The 26,162-nt window shown below is 33.9% G+C and overlaps 3 protein-coding genes across 5 annotated transcripts; all 3 read left to right on the top strand.

Annotated features, from left to right (window-relative positions):
- The first annotated feature begins 656 nt into the window (after positions 1–656).
- LOC128167484 (E3 ubiquitin-protein ligase TRIM22-like) lies at positions 657–8,245 on the top strand. Of its 2 annotated transcripts, none has more exons than XM_052833223.1 (9): positions 657–796; positions 921–1,067; positions 1,170–1,576; positions 3,828–3,905; positions 4,678–4,893; positions 5,026–5,048; positions 5,492–5,613; positions 6,880–6,986; positions 7,151–8,245. In XM_052833223.1, exons 3-9 carry the CDS (start codon positions 1,181–1,183, stop codon positions 7,922–7,924), a joined length of 1,716 nt encoding a protein of 571 aa, XP_052689183.1. In that variant the 5' UTR covers positions 657–796; positions 921–1,067; positions 1,170–1,180; the 3' UTR covers positions 7,925–8,245. The 2 variants fall into 2 exon arrangements, with proteins under 2 accessions (XP_052689183.1, XP_052689182.1); XM_052833222.1 differs by having other exon boundaries at positions 6,877–6,986.
- A 1,269-nt stretch (positions 8,246–9,514) lies between these two features.
- Positions 9,515–13,966, top strand: LOC128166724 (uncharacterized). The gene is made up of 2 exons (XM_052832047.1): positions 9,515–10,241; positions 13,463–13,966. Exons 1-2 carry the CDS (start codon positions 9,863–9,865, stop codon positions 13,600–13,602), a joined length of 519 nt encoding a protein of 172 aa, XP_052688007.1. The 5' UTR covers positions 9,515–9,862; the 3' UTR covers positions 13,603–13,966.
- A 3,668-nt stretch (positions 13,967–17,634) lies between these two features.
- Positions 17,635–25,750, top strand: LOC128166784 (core histone macro-H2A.1-like). Of its 2 annotated transcripts, none has more exons than XM_052832164.1 (8): positions 17,635–17,931; positions 18,439–18,545; positions 18,985–19,221; positions 20,064–20,153; positions 20,398–20,488; positions 21,037–21,126; positions 22,903–23,077; positions 23,882–25,750. In XM_052832164.1, exons 1-8 carry the CDS (start codon positions 17,763–17,765, stop codon positions 24,042–24,044), a joined length of 1,122 nt encoding a protein of 373 aa, XP_052688124.1. In that variant the 5' UTR covers positions 17,635–17,762; the 3' UTR covers positions 24,045–25,750. The 2 variants fall into 2 exon arrangements, with proteins under 2 accessions (XP_052688124.1, XP_052688123.1); XM_052832163.1 differs by lacking the exon at positions 22,903–23,077 and adding an exon at positions 22,242–22,422 and having other exon boundaries at positions 17,636–17,931.
- Positions 25,751–26,162: the final 412 nt, after the last annotated feature.

The raw sequence follows: 26,162 nt of genomic DNA, 5'->3' as shown, positions 1-26,162 counted from the left end.
TTAATCCTATTTTTGGGGACAAAGCTACAGCTTAAATGTGCAAGGTTCAATTTTAATCAACAAGTAATTGTAGTGTGGGCACTAAAGACAATTCATATTTTTTGAAAATTTTGAATAGTCAATTTAAGTCTGCAGCTGCGCAGTTCTACAGTTGTTGTTAATGATTAAAAAAGGCAGGCATTGTTCTGCACTTGTGTGTACAATTTACGTACAAAGCATCGTGTAAAAGCTTTGATGTATTGATTTTGAATGCTTTGAAAACAATTTTGTTAATGCAGTTTTTAGCATGAGCAAGTCAGTACAAGACATGTTTACATTTTTGGGTCCACATGTGTACAAGATGGTCGGACATCCCCATCAAATGAGAGCAATATCATAAGAAACAAGCTGCAACTTTATCAACTAATGATCACGTGGGACGACCAACTGCACTTCTAGGTAATTACCCCTAATGTACTAAAGAAGAGTTCCTGCTCTTATCTCCCCAACAGAGCTATTAACCTGTCGGGATAAAAATCTTGAGCGAGGGGGTGGACCATAAATTCAAATATCAGATTCCATTTTGATGACCAGGTACCATTCACAAATACGATAAGACAACAATTTTCATTGGAAATTAAGTACAAAGTACGCATGATTTTACTCTGATAAAAGTCCGAAGTGTCCCGAAAAATTTTGGGTACTCCGATACTTCTCTGACATTGATTGATTAAGGTGTACTTCTTTGGAAGATACCCCGCTTTGATATTGCATCATGACTGCGTGTTAAAGTATACTACCTGTAATATTGGCAACGGTAATTAAACAGCAATGTTGACTCATATTTTGATTCTGTATTTAACAGGTTCAGTAAAGTAGCGTATGTTTTTATTCCTATTGTGTATTGGCTGTAACTAAAAATATTGTCCCTTTAACTTCAGACAGTTTTGGCGGTAGGCCTTTCCTCGATCAATGTTGACGAAATGTGGTAGACCTATACCGCCTCACATGGTGAAAGATATCCATAGAATCGACTCTTGTGTTCAATTATGGATGGAATAAAGTGTCAAAGGCATCGTTAAGTGAAGGTAAAAATTGATTTTTTCTAAGTTTTAAATATTTTGTTCTATACTTCCCTATTATATCTAACAGTGTGATCTAAATTGAGCCATTTTTTGTCAATTACATAGACTGCTTTAATATGGCGTCTCTGGTGCTCGACCAGTACCTGAGATGTCCAGTATGTATGGACTTCTTCGCCGACCCCCATCGCCTGCCCTGTAGCCACTGCTTCTGTAAGCGGTGTCTGGAAGGGGTCCGCCAGCACTGTCTGTCGTTTAACTGTCCGGAATGCAGACAGCTGGTCGTCCTGGACTACAGAGGTGTGGACGGACTGGAGAAGGACCGACGACTGGCCGCGATGGTCGACGAGTTCGCCCACCAACAGCAGCAGTCACGTGTCTGCAAAGAACACAAACGGACCGTGGAGGGATTCTGCGAGACATGCGCAGTGCTCATGTGCGGACGATGCTTCTTTAGCGACCAGCATTCGGGTCACACGATGGGGGATGTAGACGTTGTTGCCAAAAAGAAAAGGGTATATACTCCGCATTCAACAGTTTAAGATTTGGTGTTTTTGTACAGTTTGGAAATTGTATTTTAAAGTCTTTATACACAATCGATACAGCTTTTAAAGCTTTGAATTTTTCAAAGACTGGCATCAAACAAATATCACATTCGAAAGTTTGATTTATTTATATACATGCATTCATTTCAAGGCAATTCTTTGATAAGGGTGGATATTGTTAGCAGCAAGGGTAAACAGATCAATACTTTTAAATTTTTCAAAAGACATTGATTTTTTTTCTCTCAATCTCGATGCAAGTTTTTTTGATTGGGCGATACACAGAAACAGCGTTGCAAAATAGAGGAACACTATTATTTGCCTCAGTTCATCTATACATAAATCAATTTTTCGCTGATTAAACCATTTCAAATTGGATTAATCCTACAGATATGGCCAAGGTCCCATATCAGGCATATATGAAAAGAAAATAGAATGAAGAGATTTAAATGCCAACGTTCAAACTTATTACAAATAAGGAGGTCATCTTCTATTGTTCTGAAAATATTGTTCGTCGAATACATAGTCCTGATAAGGTTTTTTTTTTTCAGGTCAACAAAATTTGCTAAGTACATTACCTTGGCGTCTCTGCCAAATGTTCTTTTTGTTTAAAAGTTACGAATATAGCAAACATATTAGTGTCTAAATTGATCCCGTAAGTGGATTGGATTACGCCAGATTAAAGGGAAAATGATATTGATTCACGTAATAGTGATTAAGTAATCGGCAATTTCAGTCTGATGACTATAATTTTACGTTTACGTCTTTCTCAAGTGCGTGGTTCTTTCTTTAATGACTGCCATACTGCATTACAGAATATAAGTGTTAGTGTAAGATATACTTGTAACGTTTTTTATCAGGATTGCATTTTTGGGGTTGAGTAAGTGCCATCCTTTACGCAACAAATACAAATCTACAAGTGTTAGAGCAAGGTATAACATTACATGGGAGAGCAAGGCTATATAGCACTATGAAATAAGTGCACAGTACTAGTAATTGCGATTATCCATAATGCTCTGAGATGGTGGTGGTTCATTACTTTAACAGAAACCTGAAACGAATGCTACCACAGTCTCACTTCTTTTAGCACATTAACAACCTAATTACGCTGCTGAACTAATTACTGTACTTGAAGCAACATTAATTTATCAGAAAATCCATTCTTAGATTCGCGTAAGGACACAAGTACATGAATTAAGTTGTTCTTTGATTCTGTCAAGTGTCCACCAACTTCGACATTGAAATTCGTCAATGTGTTTTGCACTCCAGCGTTTCGTACCTACCAGTGTAATACTATCTACAAACAGATGTGTTTTAAATTTAGCATCTCTTTATTTTCTTAAGACCATTCACCTAAATAAATCATGATTTAGTTATTTTGGGCTTTAAGTATTCCAATTAAAATACAATGTGGCAGTGCACAAAATGAAGGGAAAAGGGGGAAATATGGTAATTCCGCATATAACAGCTCTTGGTTAGTATTTTTTTTCCATTGCCCTTGCTTGTTTGGGGATTGATTCCTGTAAGTAAACCAAAAACTTTTTTAATATGAGAGTTCAATCATATATACAGCTGTAGGCTTTATAGGAAAACTTGCTGACCAAAAGATTTTGAAAACCAAAGGTGGCTGCAACAACTTTTTGTTAGATTGATAAAATTGTGTAAAGTTTTATCTTTCTGTGTCTTCGATTAACTGAATAACGCCACTTGTCTACGCTATTTTGGGACAACCCTCGTATATAAAAAAAATCATCATGGAGAGAATTAGCTCTCCTGGTTAGCTAGATCACAAACATTTTATGCATACATACGTCGCTTATAATCTGCATACAAATACTTGGAAGACACATCTTAGGATTATCTGGTGCAAGTGTCATTCAACCTGTCACCATCACCATTGTTTCTGCCAACCCTATTGCCAAAATTCTCATACAACATAGTAAATTAACTGTACTTACTGTGAACGAGATTTTGGGCTATTATTGAACGTTTGTGTATCGTTTTATCAATTTACATCAAGTTTTGACTAACCCCTATTTATTATCAACGAGTTGTTTGATTTGAACTTTGTGAACTTTTTAGAGTTTTTAAAAGCATCTTCATCGAGATTGCTAGAAAAACTAGTATCAAATTAATAGTAAGACCATACCCATTCTTGACTATTATTAAAATGCCTATATTCTGATTTCAAAGACTTAATCTGATAAGTTTTCTTTATTGACAGGATGAAATATCCTCCGAGCTTGCTTTAGTCAAAGGAAAGGTCGACTCCATCTTGAGCGACAGTGAGGTCACGGTGCAGGTGAGCAAATTCCCTCATAACCATGTAGAGTAAGAGAGTTCAAGTGAAAGATGACTTGTGTGAAATCATTAACATTTGTTTGATTGTCCATGATACAAACTGGATTTGCTTTCCTGTATCATATATATTGAGTATTACATGTTTATGCCTCTCAGGCTGGATGTCTAATTGCATTATAATTATACTTGCATGTTTTAAAAAATACTGAAATCTGATTGGTTAAGATGCAGCCTATTAGCGTTAGCAACACACTTGGCAACGGGTAACACAACGCTTCGCGTCGACTGACAATGGTTTTCTCGGGGATGTCAACTATTACCCTCCCAAACAGGCACTATTTATTCATGTATAACATTCTGTTACGGTCAAACTCGTTGTGACATTTATATACACCCCGTTTACGTAATGTTGGTCTCTTATAATTGAGCTGAAATATTAAATATGCTAATGGTATGGATTAATTACTGATAGTTCATTAAATATAATTCAAATTTAGTTAAACTTAATTTTTAAAACATATCTCACATAATTCGTTTATTTCTAAAGAAACTTCGTTGAGCAATATTTTCAAATATTTTCAATGAAATTCTTTATTGCAATAGACAAACGTCTTTTTATATATATATATATATATATATATATATATATATATATATATATATATATATATATATATATATATATATATAGTAAAGTTATTACACGATTATGAAATGGAAATAAATAGACAATATGTTTTATAAACTACTACAATCATTTCAATTGGTTCTAGAGTCAGTTGTGCGCATTACAAGAACAAATAACTACAGAGTTTGAACAAATACGGGAACTTTTACGTCACAAAGAAGAGGCTTTACGACTGGAAGCCATTAAACTGGCAGAGAAGGCCTGCCATGGACACGATAAAATAGCCAAGGCTCAGGAATTAAAGATGAAAATCACCGACCTCGAGGAATCCATCACAACGGACGGAGTCTCGTTCCTTCAGGTTTACATTTTATTTTAACACATCGTCCTTGTCATTTTTTTAAAATGTAAAACATAAAAGAAAAAAACACCAAGAAACTCCATGTCATTTTCGCTTTTATGATATTAAGATTTTTTTTCGATTTTGTTACAGAATATGGCAGAGCTCAAAGAAAGGTAACCCCATTTTAAGTAAATACTGAAAACACTTATTTTTTAAATAATTCATTTAATTACCACTTTAAATCATTGAAAACTCACTTATGCTGTTTCGCAAATTTATTACTGGACAAGCAAAAATAATCAATCATAAAAATATAAAAACATATAATTATGTACTGTATTTAATAATACATAACCGAGTTAAATTCACATAATGAATGTTTAGTTATAGGGGAAAAAGATCATATCATATTATAAATGTCCAGAAACTGTTATTAAACTTGCATTGAACTCTGTATCATTTCTGTTTAACGATCATACTTTACAGACAAACGCCAAATGGCTAACATCGCCGCGTTTTTTTAAAAACATCGATAGCTAATAAATGAGGTTATTTAAATATTTACAAAGGTACATTTGTATGATATTCCATAGCACTGTTATTCAATTATTTACAGAGTTAGGATAGAGAAGAAGCTGGTCTCCTCTCTTGATTCTGAATATACAGATACCCGTATATGCCTCCCCACTCTTAAACACGGCGACACAGAACTGTTCCTTATGTCCTTCAGGTTGGCTCGTAAGTATTTTCGAGGATTCTTTTCCCTTTCAATGAAATATTCTCTACACTACAATTTAATTTCAACATTTGTTGTTTTTTTATTCAAATTTAGATGACAACGAGTAGACAGGGCTAGAAATTATAAAAGCATCTGTGCGACTGTCTGTAAAAACAATTAAAGCAAAGAAGATGGGGGAACAAGATAGCGCAAATGCCCATCTGGTTTAGTCGCAAAATAAAGTTTCAAATTTAATTTTTTCAACTAAATAAACTTGAAATGTTATAATACAAGTTTACAAAAGCATAATTTTTAACTATATTCAGTTTTGAATATTTTAACAAACGATAAGAAAAAAATATAAATTATAAATGTTTTGGTGGTATCGAACCCACAATCTAAAAACCCTATGCCTATAACGTTACCTAATGTCTGGTGCTTTAACCACTGAGCCATTTCAGTCACAAGAAATACCATTGTTAAATGCTATATGCGACTTCAACCACGATTTTACGGACTTGTATTATTTTTCTAAAACGTTCATTGTTGCGATACAAAATGACATTTTTAAAGTATAGTGGGTCATCTCTCCGTGTTTTTGTTGATTAGAATCGGTTTGATTTCCTTTAAACTTTATATAGACTATGACAAAAACATGGAGCTCAGACCCACTCTATAAAAGAAAAGGCATTGAAGTTCAAAAAATGACACTATTTGGAGGTTTTGACACGCATACGTTAGTTTTGTTTTTTTTGACACGCATAGGTTAGTTTAAATCAACCTATTCCAAATATTTAAGGGTTATAAATCGATGTTATGGTAAATATACATTGTTTTCAATAATTTAGAAAGAAATTATGAGATTTGTGGATATTTTAATTTTATAGTATCTTATCTATCCTCATATAGGTAGTTTACACGCCTTAATCACCCATCTTCTTTAAAAAAAGGTTAAGATCAACAGAAAACTTATTTACATACTAAGTAGCCTGAGTGAAAAAAAATTACTCCAAAAAATACCTGTCGAATTGTTAACACTTCAAAATTGAACATTCCTGAAAAGAAATTGAATCAGATTTGTAAAAGAAAATCTTGAAAACCCGACAAAACATTGACGTTTCTATTAAAATTGCATTATTTTTTCATCACCAATGTTTCAACAGCGTTGAAAATCCCTCCCTGATAGTACGCTGTTTTCAGACTTTGATCTTTATCGCCAAGATTAGTTTATGGCGATAGGTTTCACCATTTGTGTCATCAACCTCCTATCTATTTGTATCCAGCAGCGTCCGATCCACGCCTGCGCATCCGGAAGTCCAGTGACGGAAGTGAAGACCTCACATTCAGACTTTCCACACAGCACTTGGAAAGCAGTAACTGCAAACACTCTGCGGTAGGCAGCTGTAGATCTGAAGACATGAATTTAGCACCCTTGAATCTAAAGTACACATCATGGTATTTTTCTCAGCTTTGCACCATTAACAATCTTAACATGTCACTTGAAGAAAAAAAAATTACGTGCGTTTTATTTATCCTTATATCTTCTTCATATTACAGAAGCTCTCGTTTCACACAAACTTAGTGCTGGAAAAACAGATGTCTCCAAGTCCTGCGGTTCACGCTGCGTCCTTTTTGTCATCCGGGTATCTTGTTCTTTTGGATCTGAATTCAACCCTTTTGTTGTTTAATGAAGATTACACTCTGCTTCACGAATTGAGACTAGAAGACAAGGCGTTTGACGTCACAGCATTGTCTGACCATATGCTTGCCGTGACCATTGGTGCAGCTAAAAGAGTGGAGTTGATAGATGTCAAGGACGAAACGCTACAGTCGAACGGAAAGATCGAGCTGGATACCGAGTGCTTCCATGTATCTTGCATTGACGACAAAATTGTGACCGGAAACGGAAGTCTAGTCAGTTTCTTTAACGTGAAGGGCGCACGTTTGAAAACTATCATCATGTCTGGAATGATACAGTCTCTGTACATTTCCAAGTCTCACCGGAAGATGTATCTCAACATCCGGTCAGAGTACGTTCTTTGTGCAGACATGCGCGGGAATCGGGAATATAAATACAAGCATGACGATTTGCAGGAAATAGGTGGCGTGACAGCGGACAACAGGTCACTGGCGTATGCCTGTGGTTCCAAGTCCAATAATGTCCATCAGATTGGTCCCGACGGACGGTTGGTGCGAATTATTCTATCGAAAGAAAACGGCCTGACGAAACCAATTTCCGTGGGCTTTGACAGTACATGCTCCAAAATGTTTCTGATTGAGAAAGACGACACGCTAAAAGAGGCGGTGAAAGTCTACAATGTGAACTACTGAAACAGTATTATTTTACCTTGTGATCCCAAGAGTTATATATTATTATTTATTTTCCCCTTTGATTTTCTTTGTTTTTTGTTGGAATCAAATGTATACAATTGTTTTTACCCCAAGAGTATTGTTTTAATTGTTTAAGGAATATAAATGAATAAAATTTTCCAAAAAAAGCAATTGAATAACTCAATCAAAACTTTAGTTATTCGGTCGTTTTAAAATATAATGAAAATGTTTATAGGCAGTGTGAAATGTAATCTGCAATTTTTTTTATTTTAAAACATATCATTTTTAGAACTTGTTTTCAAATAAACATGGTTTTGTTTCTCCGTTGAATTTTTTTTTTTAGATTCAGCGTTCGGCAAAAAGTAGGACAAGTTACAGATTTGCAAATGATTTGAGCATGTTCTTTGGGGCAGCGACCGAGTTAATAATTCGTCTGCTCTGTTATCGGACGGGCAGATAAATCGCTGTATTTTGAGTGTTTTTGAAATATTATATGGATATAGATTTACCATGTACGTAAATGATAATAATCTTTTGCGTAAGAATAAGAGAATTCTGACAAAGGAACTTTGTTTAGCGGGGTGAACGACACACGACGAATACATGGGTGCTGTTGTAATTTGAGGATATCAAGGAAGTTTTCTGTTCATTTTAAAAATACTTCACTGAGTGACGAAACAAATGAAATAAAAAATATAACTAACATTACGCCATATACTTGTCTACATTGATAGGAAATAGTTAAAATTTGATAGGGAATGGCGTATAAGTTAAAAAGAATGAAAAATATAAAATAAAAATAATAAGGCTTTGTTCTATCCAAATGAAAAAAAGTAGAATATCTGAGTTAACAAATTGGTGTTCCCGGTATTTTTCGTCATTTATCTTCATAATTCGCAATTGAATGATTATTGATCGAGAAAACAATTTAACGAAAAGTGAAGTAATATGAAGATTCCTTGATCTGCATCAATCAAGCGCATTTGTGGGTGTTAATTCAGACCACAAAACTGATTAATTACATCCCTATGGTAAGTAATCGTCTGCGCTTGCTGCTGACCATTGGGTCATTGCGTCACACAGCATGAGTATCTCCCGCCGAAATGTCGGACATGATTAACCACAAGCATGTGGAGATTTGCAAACTATATTGAATTAATATGTAGAATCGCTGGATGTGGCGAGAAATCGTGTAGAAATTAATTGCAGAACCACGTGAAAAAATATAATGCTAATCAAACTGAGAGAAGGATTTACGAATGATTTAATATTGTATTTGCATGTGCACAAATGCAGTGTAGAATAATTGTTGAGTAAACATTTCAGTGTTTTTATTGCTAGTACTCCGCATTTTGTTCTATGGCTCAGTACATCCAACATCGCTAAGCTTTTAAAAAACTGCATAGACAGATCAAGATTTTACTGACTCAGCATTATTCTAATAAAGAGAAGAAAATATAAAAAAAGAACCCAGGAGTCATGTAACAAACGAATTCAATTTACTCCATTACTCAACACTCAATCATGATAGCAACACGTAGATATAATCACACGGCGAAAGATCATCAAATTCAGGTACTGGGCATCTGGACATCGCTCCACGACCGTGCATCACTTCTAGCTGAGTGTGGCTGCTCGTTTGGGAGAGAGACTGGACATTGTTATAAGATTCCGTTGTTTATGAAGCACCTCGCGGGACAACAGGCAGTCTCTCGCGCGCTTCCCTCCAAGATATCAGACTTACATGTAATACGTAGATGATGAGATGCTTTTATGATATACGGCCACTTTTACGTGTTTTACGATAAGGAGAGAAAAAAGTTTGCGTAAGATTCGTCGATTAAACGTGGGCAAAAATTGTGATACTGTCCAACGATGAGGAAATTTTGAGTGATATTTTTTTTGGTGTGGAAAATTTCAAGCTCGTATGCAACTGTGATGGAGGGGGATTCCTCGACAAATATTGAGCTACGACAGAGCTCTAGTAGTAAACAAACACCGGGCAGAAGTGTTCCCAAAACGCAAAGACAAGAATCGTCGACATCCAGTCGAAAGGACTCTGACACCAGTGCAAAAAGTTCAATCAAAAAAGGACTTCCATCTACGGCCAGTGTACGTTCGGGACTAGAAGCCGGGCAGACGACACAAAATGGAATGGATTATTATAACGAGGCCCGCAGGGCAATTGAAAATCAAAATCGGGAAACTTTTGACACTCCAGTATTGGAAAGTAAACCACCGAATTATCTCTGGCTAGCTCTCTTTACGACCGTATTCTGTAACCCGTTGACCGGCATCGTTGCCATGGTGATGGCAAGTAAGTAGATGACGTTATATCAAGAAAGTATTAGACATGTTCATGATATTTTCAAATCTCTCTCTCTCTCTCTCTCTCTCTCTCTCTCTCTCTCTCTCTCTCTCTCTCTCTCTCTGTGAGACAAAAAGAAGAACAATGTTGATTGCCCCTCAACACGTGCTCTAGATAACAATTCAACTCGCTCACTGAATTTGCTATGTTCTATTTTAATTATCGTCTACCCCCAGTTATCTCGATATTTTGACAGAACACGACATTGGGTTAATTGGACTTAGATTAATTGTTCTTGATGGTGTACATTCTTGCAATAACATTAGCACAAAAGAAAATCTCAGAATTGACAGATATTGGAATAAAGATAGAAAGAAAATGAAAACACTCATTCTTTCTGGCAAGACGAAGAAAGCCGACAAGCTAATTAAAAGCACGTGAGTTTGTTTAAAATTTAGTGTTAAGCACTGATTGAGCATTTTTACTTGACATTTGGTAGTCGTTTAAATACGCTCAATGGTTTACTCACCTTTCAAACATTCGTTTTAAAATATTCGCTGAAAATTAATGTAAAATAAAGATTCGACAAACTTTACTCTGAAAATTCCTATAATAGGAAACAGGAAATATTGAAAAAAAAGTCAATGAATAAAAATCAAATAAAAGAATATATATATGATATGTGATCTGCTCGAAGCATAAATTTTCACTTCTTCGCCCTGACTTTTTCATAAAACTTTTTTAAAACTGGCGCTGATAATGGGCCATATAAATCCAATGTTCTGTGGGAGGGAGGTTATTTTCTGTTTACTCACGCAAGCATGTCAGGGCACCCGATGATATCAAGAACAAAACAATAAACGTAAGAAGGGGAAAAAACGGACGGCAACGAAAAAATCTCACTCCTGAACCAAATCGCTTGTAATCGGTTTTGATCTAATAGAGATAGGGATTAATACAGTTTCGCAGCGACTGGGCTTGGTTTAACTATTGAACTGTCTGTAGACATTGCGAACATCCATATCGTAAAGGGGGCACCTGCTCACTGGGAATGGAGATAGTGTTTGGGTATCGGTTTACTGTGTATATCCATAAAGTTGTAAACTGTAAATAAAACCCCATCCTGCAAATCATTATACTTCTTAATTATGATCGTTTAAAACTGGGCCATTCCTCTGTTTGGAAAGGGAAGGTATTTCGCAGCCAAAAAGAAAAGAATACTATTATTATGATTCTAACTTCCTGCACAGGAAGATTTTACAAGCGATGAATATAAAGTAAGATATTTTTTTTCATCTTCAAAAGTTTTTGATTGTTTACTGGCTCTGTAAACATCGTTCGTCAATGAAACACGCTGTGGTTTTACTCTATTAGATATAAAAGAAGCCAATCGCGTTTGATGCATATCCTAAAAAATTACGTGCAAATTAGATGTATGCTTTTGGATCATAACAAAAAGGTGAAAAAACGTATTTTGGAGATAATCTCTATCACCAGTCACTATCTTCAGAGGAAAATATCAAGGCTTCATATTTTTATGAGAATGAAAAATATCAAATTGGTTTTCTCAGAAAAAGCTGCATTTCAATGAATGCCGATAATTGTGTACACAGCTGTTCGCCAAATTTTAAAATGAGCAAGTCATAACCATTAAAATGAAAAAAATATAAAAAATTTTGATGGACAGTTTAGTTGGAAAAATTATTTTGGTGGAGAGTTTAGTTGAAAATCTTTAATGATTCTTCTTAAACTAATTATACATCATAATATGAAGTAAGATATTTTATAAAAGATTCTCTTTCTCTGTCTCTCTCTCTCTCTGTCTCTCTCTCTCTCTCTCTGTCTGTCTCTCTCTCTCTCTCTCACACATTTACTTTTATCCATTAGACCATAGTATATAATTACCAACACGTGTATATATATCAAGGAGAACTATATAAACAAAGGGTTTAGCTGTTCATTGCCTCATTACCTTGTGTATAGAATGGTGTCCATATAACTAGACAAAATGCTGGCTAATCATCTGTTTATGCAGCCCCCTTCTATGTCTGTTCCTAATATCCCCCGTCAAAAAACAAGCGGCCATGTGGGTGTGCATATACTTGTACATATTATAAACTTTAATGATAAAAAACACGTGATCTCTTTAATGAGAACTTGATGGTCCCCAAATTACCCTGTAGATGAAACTAGATGTACTTTAAATAAATGAGTATATTGTATTTTAGTACGTAAAGAAGAAATATAATTATGTACTTTCCTATATCTCTATACAGAGGTCTTCTTCTCAAGAAGATTAATATAGTATATAGAAATGGCCACGGTCATCCAGCCCCCTTAATGTTAAAGAGGCATGCAGTCCACGTAGTTCTACGGTTTTAACTCTGCAATGTCTGTAATATTATATTTTATCAAATATTTACTAAATGCGAAAGTTTTTTGTGTAAATTGTCGCGTCCATGTTTTGCAATGCCCCATATTTTCTTTCTTAGTCATAATTATCCACACTGCACTTTTAAATAAAGAATCTCTTTTTTTGCTTGCATTGGCTCTAATAATGACTGGCTTAAAAACGAGACATGATGGTATTCAAAAACGTTTTTTCATTCAATCACTAGTGTGTCATTCACCCCCTAAAAAAATGAAAAGATAAATTGGTAAATAAAAGGGCGGTGTATGGGGAATCAATCATTAATCCTCCAACGTTTAAAACAATTTGGGTGTAATTATAGTCTTTATTTTTATTTTGGGTTGCGTTTTTGGATTGCATTATATAAATTATCGTGAATATACTTAAAGTCGAACGTTATACTTCCTAATTATTGCTTGCCAATTATCTTTGGTTACAGAGATGAATTGTTTTACACTATCTGAACTGAGTTTTGAACTAAATTTGCACGAAAGAAGAAACAGGTTATTGTTTTTGTGCTGACAGAAATAGGTGTCTGGTTGAAGAAGTCTACTTTTGTTCAGTTTACTTTCAGTTATATCAGTAGAAAAAAAAGATGTTTTCATCCAATTAAAACATTTTGCATTATTATCCAGTATAACTCATTATAAGAAGTATTCTTGCCGAAATGTAAATAGCAGAATACTAATTAATAAATTGAATCTACTTTTTGGCAATTTATGTAAATAAAATATTAAACAATCTCATGGATACGGCAACTTATCTCTCTCTTATTATGAAGATAGTATGCATTTCTGACATTAATTTTTTTTTTTTTTAGTCCAAGCAGATAATGAGTACATCAGAGGAAATTCCGCCAAGTGCAAAAGACTGGGTAAAATCGTCCGCGTTATATCCATTCTCTCCATTTTGCTGACACTTACCATTATTGTTGTCGTCAGTATCGTGTTCAACATCTAGATGTGTCGTCTGCCTCCTACTCCACGTGACTTACAATCTACTGACGTCTGCTTCCTATTCTCCACGTGACTTACAATCTACCTCAGGGATCGACTCTCACCATAACTTATTATGACGGAGTCCTGCCTACAACGGAAATATTTTTTTTCCGTGAATGATGCGTGTTTAATTTTCAAAATATTCATTTGTCTTCCGTATTATTTGTGGTTGTTCCCTTTTTTCTTACTCTTTTGACAAACTGTCAGTGACAAGAAAATGATCAATTTATCCATATTTGTTTTCTTATGCACTTTTAAACCTGAACATGTTTATGTAACAATATATACGTTAAAAGTTGGTCAATAAACAACTTTTTATCCAAAAATCTGTTGTTACCTACGGTTTGTTTAATCGTATTTTGGGAACTGATAACTACCCTAAGAGATGATCTTAACCTGTTAACATAAATGGTAAAGATCAATTTGAAAATATCTCAAGAAAACTGCACCCAATCTTACACAATTTACCTAGTGCAAAACGGCACACCGCGAAAAAGATAATCATTTCAAAGAACGCACGTTCTTTTGCTTTGAAAGATCACTGGATCAGCAGACTGGTAAAAAATCCAAGACCGTTGTTATGTAACAACTTGACCTCATGACCCCGCCTTCCCACGCATCTTGACACAGTGTGATGTGGTTAAGTCTACGAGCCACATTCAGGGTCACTGCATCGTCTGAATAACTTCCCGGTGAATAAAAAATGTTTCCCTCCTCAAATCATGCTAAAACCTATATTCGTAATATTACTGGGTAAATTCGTAGAACAGAGAATTTTCAGTATTTAAACTTAAAAATCTGTATTTAGTATTCTGTCATAATGATATAAACCGGTATGACCCAGAATTTAACGAAGGTGTGCAAACGTACTTGATGCCAAATATACCAAAACCATTTAATGGTACACATCTATTCGTGATTAATTAGTATGTAGAGGGTTGCGCTGATATAGCAGAAAGATACAAGTATTTATTTCGTTATCTTTACATTTTTCAGCGTCTTTGCCTGTGATAATACTACGTGTCGATTTGTACTCTACAGTTCAATAGATTCAAATGACGTATAATTGGGGCGCAAGTGGGATTTGCTTAATCATATTCAAATATTTAATAGTACAGTTGCTGAAAATTATATGAATATAAGTAATAAGGAATCATTCTTTGAATATTATGAGGTGATAATTTCGGTTGGGGCGTGATCAAATTTGTCATATAGCCCTTCGGGATTAATTGGATTTCATCATGCCCCGGCCAGAATGATTCCTTATTCCTTAAACAGTTTTTCAACTTTTTCGTATTTTTTGTTTTCGTTTGGATTTTTTGAGAATATGCGTCATTGGCACTTATGACGCACATTGACATTTTCGCTGCAAGAGGTAAACGAAAAATCAATAAAATAAATACAGCATAAAACCTTGTAGCACTTGAAAGTGCACTAATCTAATGTTATTAACAGGTACCTTAATTACAGGAGTTAACCAATTTTCTTTAATGAAGGGGGCAGGAGGAGGAGGAGGTCAACAGGTGAATTTGTGTATAAAGTTCAAATGCGTAATAATTAGGACGACGTCATGTGATGTAAATATAAAATGCACCCATTGCAACACCTTAAATCTAGAGGTTGAATTATGAAATCGAGATAATCAAACAACGACGTGTCGACATTATATATACAGAATTGTGTATGTGAAGGGTGAACAGTCCAGTCGGGGATTTTTCTCATATCTATATACATGTATCGGAAGATGTTGTACATTATACATGGCAACTGTTATAAAGTTGTTTATTGCCGTGAGACAAGTACAAATTACATCTCTTGTCAAAGAGTCACAATAAATTAAGGAGGATTGATAGTAATGGCAATTTTATAGTATTTTTCAACCTCCAAACGAAAAAGAATAAATAATATATGTCTTAAGTAATGAGCGAAAACTACAGAAAATATAGCACAAGATAACCATACACAGCTTGACCAAAGTGATACGTCATTCATAAAACATTGCATACGATTGATAGATCTTTAGAAATATATTAGCATATACATAATTATACCAAAAGTATCGACCCATGACCAGGCAATTTTATGTATGTTAATATAAATTTCAACGTGTCGTCTTATCTATTTAGAAGAAGAGCCTTGCTTAAAAATGTGATAAAATAAAAAAATAATTCAAAGATTCAGAAACTGGAATTTTCTTTACTGAACAATAGTTTATAGTTAAATAAGTCGTATCTCAAAATCAAATGTAGATCTGATGCCTGATGGGTAATTTGTAGACCACCCAGTCTCCTTAAAATTGAGAGTTTGAGACTGTATGTAAATTTTTTTATCTGCATAAAGTGCACACCAGAACTATATAGGTACATTTTGGCATAACCGTACCCCTTCAAACGACATGCATGCACTTACATTTTTCATGTTTCGTGATTAAAAAAATTGATCATGCATTTTGTAAGGGATCTTTTTTTTTTCAGATCAATATACATGTACACTAAAAGTCTGAAGCAAAAATCAATCAAAAATTATGAAACATTTCATTTTAGAGATATTTTTTTATTCCACAAACTAAATAAATGGCACTTTTCTATGAAATACGTAAAAAAGATCTAGAGAATAGTAAATTTCAATTTCAGTTGTAATCTCAATGATTCCACTTCTGGTCTAAAACGTTGACTAATGTAGTTACGTACTAATCAGTGAAAGTTTGATTGGATTTGATTTGAAAATATTGTGATCGTATAAATATAATACTGGGTTTGGGCAAAAGTTCAGAACTTGGACCACCTATTAATTCTCCCTATATACAAATATATTATATAATAGGTATACTGATATACATAGCATAAATAGGTCAATGAAATTTGCACAGCAGTTTGATATCTACACTGTAATACATACATGTAAATACAAACATATTCACAAACATTTATAGCAAAAAATTCCATACATATTTGTACAGATGATTTGAAAGTTAACCAGTTAAAAACATTCCAGTATCTTTAATGTAGCAACAAGCTTAAGTAAATTTTTGTTTGTTCAGTCTTAACATTACTGTTTGACCTTTCGCCTCACTGTAAAACATGGTGTAAGAAGAAGGGGGGGGGGGGGGGGTAATCAGACTGCATACATAAGACGTGTAAAAATATAATGGCGGGTTGCTTTAAGTTGACCACTTCGTTATGAATATAATAGTGGACTATTTGGGATGATATGCAATAGTAAAACATTATAACGGCATATGGGAATTCGTATAATCTGTGTATTTCTTTCAGAATGATTAGATATTCATAACAAAATTGGGTAAAAGATTTCAGAATATCCATCTTATTCGTGCACATCCGATGTATACTTTAACCGAACTTTATTTGCATTGAGTACTTTCTGTGGAAATCTAATGGTAATAAAAAGGAACATTATATAAAAAATATTTCGAGTGGGGTGAGGCGGAGGGTGGGGGTCGTGGAATTAAATCCTGGTACATTGTAATATGTGAAAAGTATCTAAATGCCCACTTAGTCCCCTAGCTAATAATTCATTCAATGTACCATGTTATTTACAATAAACTATTGGTGGATCCAGGATTTGTTGAAAGAGAGGGGAATAGAAAACAAAAAAAACTCGTTGGATAAAAATCATATATACCATTGCAAATCATGGGAGATCCAATATATATTTGCAATTTTCATCTACATCGAAAATGAAAAAAATAGACAAATTTAACGTCAGTTTTCAGACTTAAAATTCACTTGGAGCTGGGAATTGCCAGTCTAAACTAATATTTATTACGTCGCTCGGTGCGCACCGTAAAATATCGCTATTCTTGTTAACTCCCTCGTTTCATAAGTACTCGTGTATTTATTTAATAAAGAAAGATATTTTTGCAGTTAATTACTTATGTTAAAGGAATTGAGACAGTTATATAATTCACACATTGCAAGGCCTGCTAAGTCCCAGAACAAATGAGAACAAACGTGTTGGCAAATTACAGGGGGCGTTATTTTAACCGTCGTTGGTACAGCTCGACTTCCTGTTGATATGCCGATACTTGTTAGCATTTGTAAAGTCAACAAACACACATATTAAAAACATTGATTGACCTGGTATTGCTGACAGTGCAGCAAAATGTCAGCCAGAGGTGCAAAGAAGAAGAAGCCCACGTCCAAATCTGCAAAAGCGGGGGTGCTTTTTCCCGTTGCACGAATGCGGCGATATCTGAAAGGGATGACCCATCATTTCCGTATTGGAGCTGGTGCTCCGGTGTATATGGCAGCTGTCATTGAATATCTGACGGGTATTGTGCTTGCATTTTCAATATACTTAAAGGTTGGATAGGTGATCCAGTTTCAATATAAGTTTTAGAGCAGGGGGTGAACTTTAGTGGGTTATGCCAATACGCCCATAACGAAGGGAAGATGGTTGATCAGCATCTTGGAGGCGCGGATCTTAACGTTTTCCATTTTTGCAATAGTTCTGACAATGACCTTTCCACCAATAGGGACACTTCTTTGTGTTGTTACGACACAGTGGAATGCTTATAAAGAGAAGGACTGGGGGTCTTAAACAGCATAAATTCATTTATCGGTAGTAGTTTGGGTTCAATACACAATAATAACACATATCTGCTTGGATTTATAGCTCTAGGGGTTCTGACAAGAAATGCAGGGGTCCATGGTTAAGTTTCCTGACTATTCGCAGAATTTACCTTTCATGTTATGTATCTATTGTTTGTATCATTCAATAACTAATTGAAATAAAAACTACCGGGTATATTTCTTTCAATTTTCAACAATACTTACAGCTGAAATCCTTGAGCTGGCTGGCAATGCTGCAAGAGATAACAAAAAAGGCAGAGTGACTCCCAGGCATATTTTACTAGCAGTAGCTAATGACGAAGAATTGAAACAGGTAATTGTGTACATTTGAACTTCAATATCTAGCTCAAACATACACTGTAGTCATCTTGGTATCCATGTATATTAAGTACCTAATGAAACAGAATGTTTCCTCTACTGTTTTTATTTTAAATTAAAAGTATTTTGATCTCTAAATCTCAGATCCTTTGATATCTTGAAGATTTTTCTCTGTACCCTATTGTCCAAGAAAATGAAGTTTGAATGTAGTTTTATATATATATATATATAGTGCCATTTGATTTTTCACAATTTTTTCCTAAACTGATTTCCTTGTACATGTACATGTAATAGTTTTGTGCTCACCATCTTTCATTGCATCAAATATTGCCTGCAAACTTTCATCAGAATTCAAGATAACTTTAACTTGATAACATACATGCATAAGTATATACATGTATACACAAAGAAAAATTGATGAATATGTTTTTCAGCTTTTAAAACATGTAACCATTGCTTCTGGAGGAGTGTTGCCATGGATACATCATGAGCTTCTCCACAGGAAGCGGGGAGGGATTCAGTTGAAGCCCCCCACTGCTGCCCAGGATGGTCCCAGTGCTTCCAAGGCAAAGAAGCCAAAGGCAAAGGTCATCCCAGCAGCTCTACCCCCACCCTCTCCACCCAAAGGAGGAAAAGCATCTGCTAAAGGAAAAGCCCTGAAACCCCCAAAGGTAAAATTTAATGCAATGAAAATATTTGATGCATATTTTTTTATGTAAGTTAGAAGCACAAGCTTGTGTCAATATATTTGTTTGACATCTCTGATCAACTTGTTAACTAAAACTTAACATGCCATCAACATGTGTGCATCAAACTTTAACCAAAGCTCTTGGCAAACTGTGATTGGGTAATCAAAGGTCATATGATCAAAGGTCTTTACTGACATTGGACAGTATTTGAGATATTTTCTTCTCTTGCAACTATTGCCATTTCGGAAAAGAAGGCCAAAAATATTGAATACATGTCCACTTGATATACCTGTATATATATATATTGTACATCTTTGAATGTTTGATTTGTGAATAGTTTCAATATAAGAGAGGTTGAGGTTTAAAATGTGTACAGGTTCAGGTATGTGTGTTATAATTACACATACACGATATTGTAGATTATCAGTTGAGATTTCATGATTGTAGGATATAAACGTGTACGTAAATTTCAAGGCAGTTTTGTGACATGAATTTATTTAATTTATTCCAAATACTGGTAAATGGTATATTTCTTATCAATTTGCATGCAAATGAAGTTTAAAATTCTGTACAATGTATCATAAGAACATATTGACTCATCATTCAATTATTTTTGTTGTAAAAGCTACAATTTGTACTTTCGTGCAGGCTACACTCTAAAAGTGTAGATAATGCATAGAAATTCTGTCGTCACAAAAACTGATGATGTAATACGCGAAGAATTTGGTGATTTCCATAGTACTTGTACACATACCCGTACACGTTTGAAATCTTAACCTCTCTATTGAATATACGGTTACCAGTAATCATTGCTTTTCTTGCAGGGATTCAAACCTTCAGCTGATGCTGTGGCTGCTACTTCAGCCGGTGGATTCACTATCTTATCGGAAAAGAAACTCTTTCTTGGACAAAAAGTAAGCATAATTATTCATTTTGTTTATCATCTTTGTAAAGTTTAACAGTATATACCGGTATACTGGTATTAAGTAAATTCAAACATTTCATCTTTGCTATAGGAAAAGTATTCAAAATTTCAACACCATATTGTCAAAGCTTAATTAGCATAACAATCTAATAATTGACCAATATACATTGTAAATTCTGGTAGTTGTTTTCTGCAATAGAGCCTATTTCTAAACTCAAACAATTCTGTTGTAGATGACAGTTATTCAGGGTGATTTGGTAAAAATAACAGCTGATGCCATTGTTCATCCAACCAGCAGTAATTTCTTTATGGGGGGTGAAGTTGGTAAGTGAATGTGCTCAATATGGAGTACCAGTACTTCGTATAATATGATAAATTTGGGTGTCCAAGTAGCGCAGTGGGCATTGCATTGGGTTATCACTGCTGCGATTCAGTTCGTTCCCCCTGATCGACAGTGGTACTGTGAAAGGGTATAGTGGTCGCCAGCTTGGACAAGTTGGTTTTCATTGGGCACTCAGGCTTCCTCCCACATCAATGACCCCTCTGCACTAACATCTGTGCCAATGAAAGATATTAAAATAAGTATTAAAATAAGTTGTAGAACTTGTTTATCAATCGTGGTAAAATAAATGAAGTTCAGTTCATTTATGATAAATACACATGTACGGTATATACAAAACAAATCTTCTGAGAAGCCTGATAAGTCCTTCAGGCTTCACATGATTTAATGTTCACTGACCAACAAAGATTATATCCCAGTAAATTTAATTACTTATTTATTTCTGGTAATATTAAATTTGCATACAGTGTTTAAAACTTGGAAACTATAAAATATAATCTCTATAAACTGTTTTTGTGTTGTCATTTCCTAGGACAAGCTTTAGAAAAAGCTGGTGGCAAGGATTTTAGGAAAGAACTAGATGATTTAAGTAAAGAACATGGAAACTTAGATACAGCAGGAGGTAAGGGGGCATAGCGACATATATAGATGTAGTAAAAGCAGTCTGATGCTAAATTGTACAAACTATAATCTGTCCCAAGTTATTACGATAATTCTGTTGCTTTTTGGCCATTTTTATTGAAAATAAACATACCAGTCACAGTCAATTACATGTAATTGTAATTGAAATCCATAAATGCATGGGGAAAAATTCCAAGACTTCCTCATTGAGAAATCATATGTTTATACCAAAAAAAACCTCAAAAATTTACATTAAAAACAAAACCATAAAACTATTGAATTGTAATTTGAAAGATTTGTGTGGAAGTAAATTGGTATTGTTAACATTTATTTTATTTTATCAGAGTACCTTGATGAAACAACTTCACTATATTTAAAATTTCTTTAAGTGTTCATAATAATCAAGTTTTACTGAACACTTTAACATGATTATTTAATTAATACAAGTTTCTTTAAGTGTTAAAAAGGTTACTTAATAATTTAAAAGGAAATTAACAAGCTGCATTTACAGTTAAAAAAAATTGATTCAATTAAAAGAGAAAATATAAAATGCTTTAATGCTGAAAAAGAAAGATTTCCGGTATTTATGCAAAAATGAGGTTTTATAGAAATTATATGGGTTCAGACACACTGTTTAATAAAAGTTAGTACATGAATACTGAAAATTCCTAATTAAACGTGAGGAATTAATAACCACATAAAATTTTTTAAATGACTTCGCTATTATTTTCTTAGAGTTGATAACTAATAATATTTAAGAAATTAAAAAATAGTTCCTTATCCCGATTTAATACTCTCACAATAAGAATACAAAACTGTGGGATTGTGGAATGAATACTCACGTAAAATGAGGAATTTACAGTAAATGACTTAGTTACCAACACAATTTTGTAACAACTTTAGAACTGTGTAATGTATGTTTTGTAATATGTAATGGCATGAATTTTTTTTATTATAATTAATATTTATGATGATATACTCCGGAAGCATGCATGAAAAACAACTATAGTTATAAGAGCATATTTCAGGTGTTGTTGAAAATAAACTTACATGTATATTAAGTCAGTATTTTATCATTCCTGGAGCATAACATTTTGACCACTGCCTCATTTACAGCTGCAATCTGCCCAGGGCAAAATTTTCCTGCCAAGTTTGTAATCCATGTTAACAGTCCGAATTGGAGTGGCGGGTCTGGTAACTCGCAGCAACTTTTGGAGAAAGCTGTAAAGAATGTTCTGAAACTAGCCGATGAGAAAAATCTCAAATCTATAGCCATTCCTTCTATAGGCAGTGGATCGTAAGTTAGGTCTTCATAACTTCATCGCATGCTTCACTGGGTGTTCAAAGTCCTACAGCACAGCTCAAAATTTTGACATTTACTAATTGTTGGAACCCACAGCCAGTCTTGCATCTGCATTCTGATTGTAAGCCAACTTTTTTCTACAAATAAAACACTTTAGTTTTTGGAGGTCCATGTATGGAAAGAAAGATCTTGTTATGAAAATAATGCATTTGTGTTTTAATACCGGTACAAGTGTTAGCTTAAATTTAATGCATTTGATAAAATTGCATTCACAAAAGTTTAAATAAACCAATCAGAACATGGCATGAATTATTCATAAGAATAAAAAAGATTCAGTGAGCTGGCCTACAGGATGCATTAGCAGATTAAAATTCTGAGCTGTACTGTATAGGACTGGTATTTTACTGCTTAATGGACTAGGTGCCAGACTATATGCTTTCTTCAATATTTTCCTGTTGTGTTTGTTTTATATAGCTGCCATGTGCCCTGGTCACAATTTCCCTGCCAAATTTGTTATTCACTGTAATGGCCCAACTTGGAGTACAAATGATGCTATGCAGTTGTTAGATAAAACAGTTAAGAATTGCTTAATGCTTGCTGAGGAAGAGAATTTGTCCAGCATTGCTTTCCCCTCAATAGGCAGTGGACGGTAAGATATATGCGCAACAGAACAAAATTCTTAACTTGTGGTTAGAAATTTGTCCAAAAGGGGGGAAAAGGATCGGTAGTGATAGGCAACAGAACAGAATTCGTAACCTGTGTTTAAAAATTGTTACTAAGGGGGCATCGGGGAAAAGGGTTAGTAGTGATGGAGTACGTGATTTTGATGTGAATCCTTCAGTAATTTATTTGTGGAACAGGTTGCACCCACCTTCCCATATTTCTTACTTTTATTAAAAAATACATTATCATCATATTTGAGAAATTGTTTATGATGCAATTTAAACCATTTCAGTCACCAGGTAAATGTAAGAATATCTTTGTTGGGTTAATTTGGGCAATCAGATTTAAGACTTGTTAAGCACTCTCCGACTTGTAGCTTCTAAGAGTGCTTATATACGGCAATTAACGGTTATTGTAGGTATCTGTTCTAAACGCATCTGAAATGGTCACTGAACTGTACCAGCTTGATTCTCTATTTTTAAATGTTGTGTGTAAAGAGGTAAAATATGTTGTACATGGAGTTTTAAAAAAGAGGTAAATGAAATCCAACATTGTAAGAAAACGGTTTTATAAATTTGTGGCAAATATAAATCAGTATTCACTGATACCATTTATTATGGGTTTTTATCAATGTGATTTTTTTCTCTCTCATTTTAAAACACTAAATTAATTTTATAGCAAACTAAAAAAAAAAAATAAATGTGGTATTTGAAATTTTTTTTTCAATCAAAGTACCGGTAGTTTGTTTTCAAATGAATTAAAATAAAATTGTTTTCATTTCTTGTTCCAGTGCTGGATTTCCGAAGCAGACAGCTGCACAGATCATCTTGAGGTCAATTAGTAATTACTTCGTGACCTGCATGACCAGTTCACTCAAACAAGTCTACTTTGTTCTATTTGACCCAGAAAGTGTGGCTGTTTACACAAGCGAGCTGGGAAAACTCGACTCTTAGGCTTAACGAAAATTGAATGTGTAGCCTTGGAAGAAGTTTTAAAAGTTAATTATAGTAGTTATGTGTGTGGATCACTCGATGAATATCTTCATTCTGTGTTGTTTTTTATCTTTCAAGTTCTGTTCCTATATCAAGAGTTAGAAGAGCATTGTTTGGACTTTCATGTATTGTTGACTATCCAGCCTCTTTATGATCTATTGAGCTGTGTAAATGTATTTAGAATGACAAGTTGAATTGTCAGCACCCCAGTGCAAGTTACATATGTATTTTTTTTTACAGTCAGTCCTTTTAATATCTCAAACTCTATTGAGCAGAAAACAAATTTTAACTATTGAAAATTAGAATACATATGAAAATGGTAGTTTGAAAATCTGAATTACTGTAATTCTTACTAAAATTTGTTGTACAAATGTACATGTATTGACATTCTTCAATTTAAAGGGCAAATTTCATCTTCAACAACCCCCCCCCCCCCCCCAGCCCCCCCTTTCCCTTTGTTATTGCTTGAAAAATTTCATATCTATTCAAAGAGCAAAAAATTAAATCTTTTAATTAGTTATATTTTATTGATGTCTGTTTTTGTTGAAATCCTGATATGTATCAAACATATGTATCAAACTCTTTTAAATGAATTTAAAAATATCTAGATTGAAAAGCTTTTAAAAAGGGAGGAATCAACTTTCATATCATCTATTGAGCACTTGCACCTTTTATATTGAAATCACATTATCTCTATTCTGTACAAAGAGTGGATCAAGTATGTTTATGAGAGATACAAGGATTATCCAAATCATCAACAAACAATAGGCAGCACTTGTACGCTGTGTGAATGTGTAGAAAGAGAGCATATATTCCATTCACTTAATGTATAATGCCATGCAATCTACCGTAATGAACGGTCTTTTTCTTGTAACTTTTCCTTGTTCTTTTTCCCTCCGTTATAATGTATTGGTACATGTACTGATACTAAGTTTTCAGTGCAATAAACTACCAAGTTGTTTTTTTTAAAATTATTATTATTGAAGCAAAATATAACTTTATCAGTAATTGTTAGATAGTATTGTAGTAATTAACAATGAAGTGCCACATTTTTTAATGTTAATGCAACCTGTATTTAGATTGTTAAGTTTGTCTAATTAAGTTTTATGATAATATTTATTTATGAATTCTTTTTAAAGTTTTTCAAAAACTTTCTTTTACTGTGATGGTTGGGTTGAGGAATATTAATATTTTATCACAGGTGTATTACAAAAAGATGTTGGTTTTATTGACTACCGTATTTAAATGCTGGCACACAACATCTCTAATATTATACCTTTTATCTGTTAGTGTTTGTTCATAGAAGAATTTGTTGTGGTGTATGTGTAGTTTGTTTATAGAACTCCTGTGTATACCTATTAAATACCGGTTGTTTTAAGTATGTCAAATTTTTTTTTTATTATTAATGGTATTCTTTGGTTTAAGAATAAGTATACATTAAAAGTATTTAGGCAATCATTTGTTAATTGATGATATATGTGTTGATTAGGTTTTTGGGTTTATGACTTTTCTGGTATTTCAACATCTTATATTTCTGTTTGTTATTGTCTTCACAAATTGAATTTTTTACTGGCTTTTTTGAAATTTGAAGCATTGAGATTGTAAAACCACGTACTATTGCATGAAAAAGTACTTTGTCATTGTAGTGAATAAATGAGAAATCAAAATCTTTTTTTTTCTTTCTGTGTGACAGCTAGTCTTTCTTAATTAATATGTTATATCAACAAATCTTGAATACATTCTTTGTTAACAGTTTGTCAAATAAATTTTTGTAGAGAAAAAAATTATCAACAAGACAAATTTCCAAGAGATGGAATAAATCTTAGTGGTTTTCTATCATTTCTATACTTTTAAATAAATTATTAGGCCTTCGATCCTGTAGTTTACACAGTGAATTGAAATACAAAATCAGATGTACCCGGTAGTTTTTACTGGCTTGCAGACTAAAGTTCAAAAGTTCAAGTCTTGTTTAAGATTGTGGAGCATGCCTTGACTTGTGCGTGTAGTATATATATATAACCAAAGTTGTTACCAATATTTACTTTCAACATAACATGTATCCACATATCAACCAAGCTC

Source organism: Crassostrea angulata, chromosome 10 (assembly GCF_025612915.1).
Source record: "Crassostrea angulata isolate pt1a10 chromosome 10, ASM2561291v2, whole genome shotgun sequence".
NCBI classification, from domain to species: Eukaryota; Metazoa; Mollusca; class Bivalvia; order Ostreida; family Ostreidae; genus Magallana; species Magallana angulata.
This window is presented reverse-complemented; position numbering and strand designations above follow the sequence as displayed.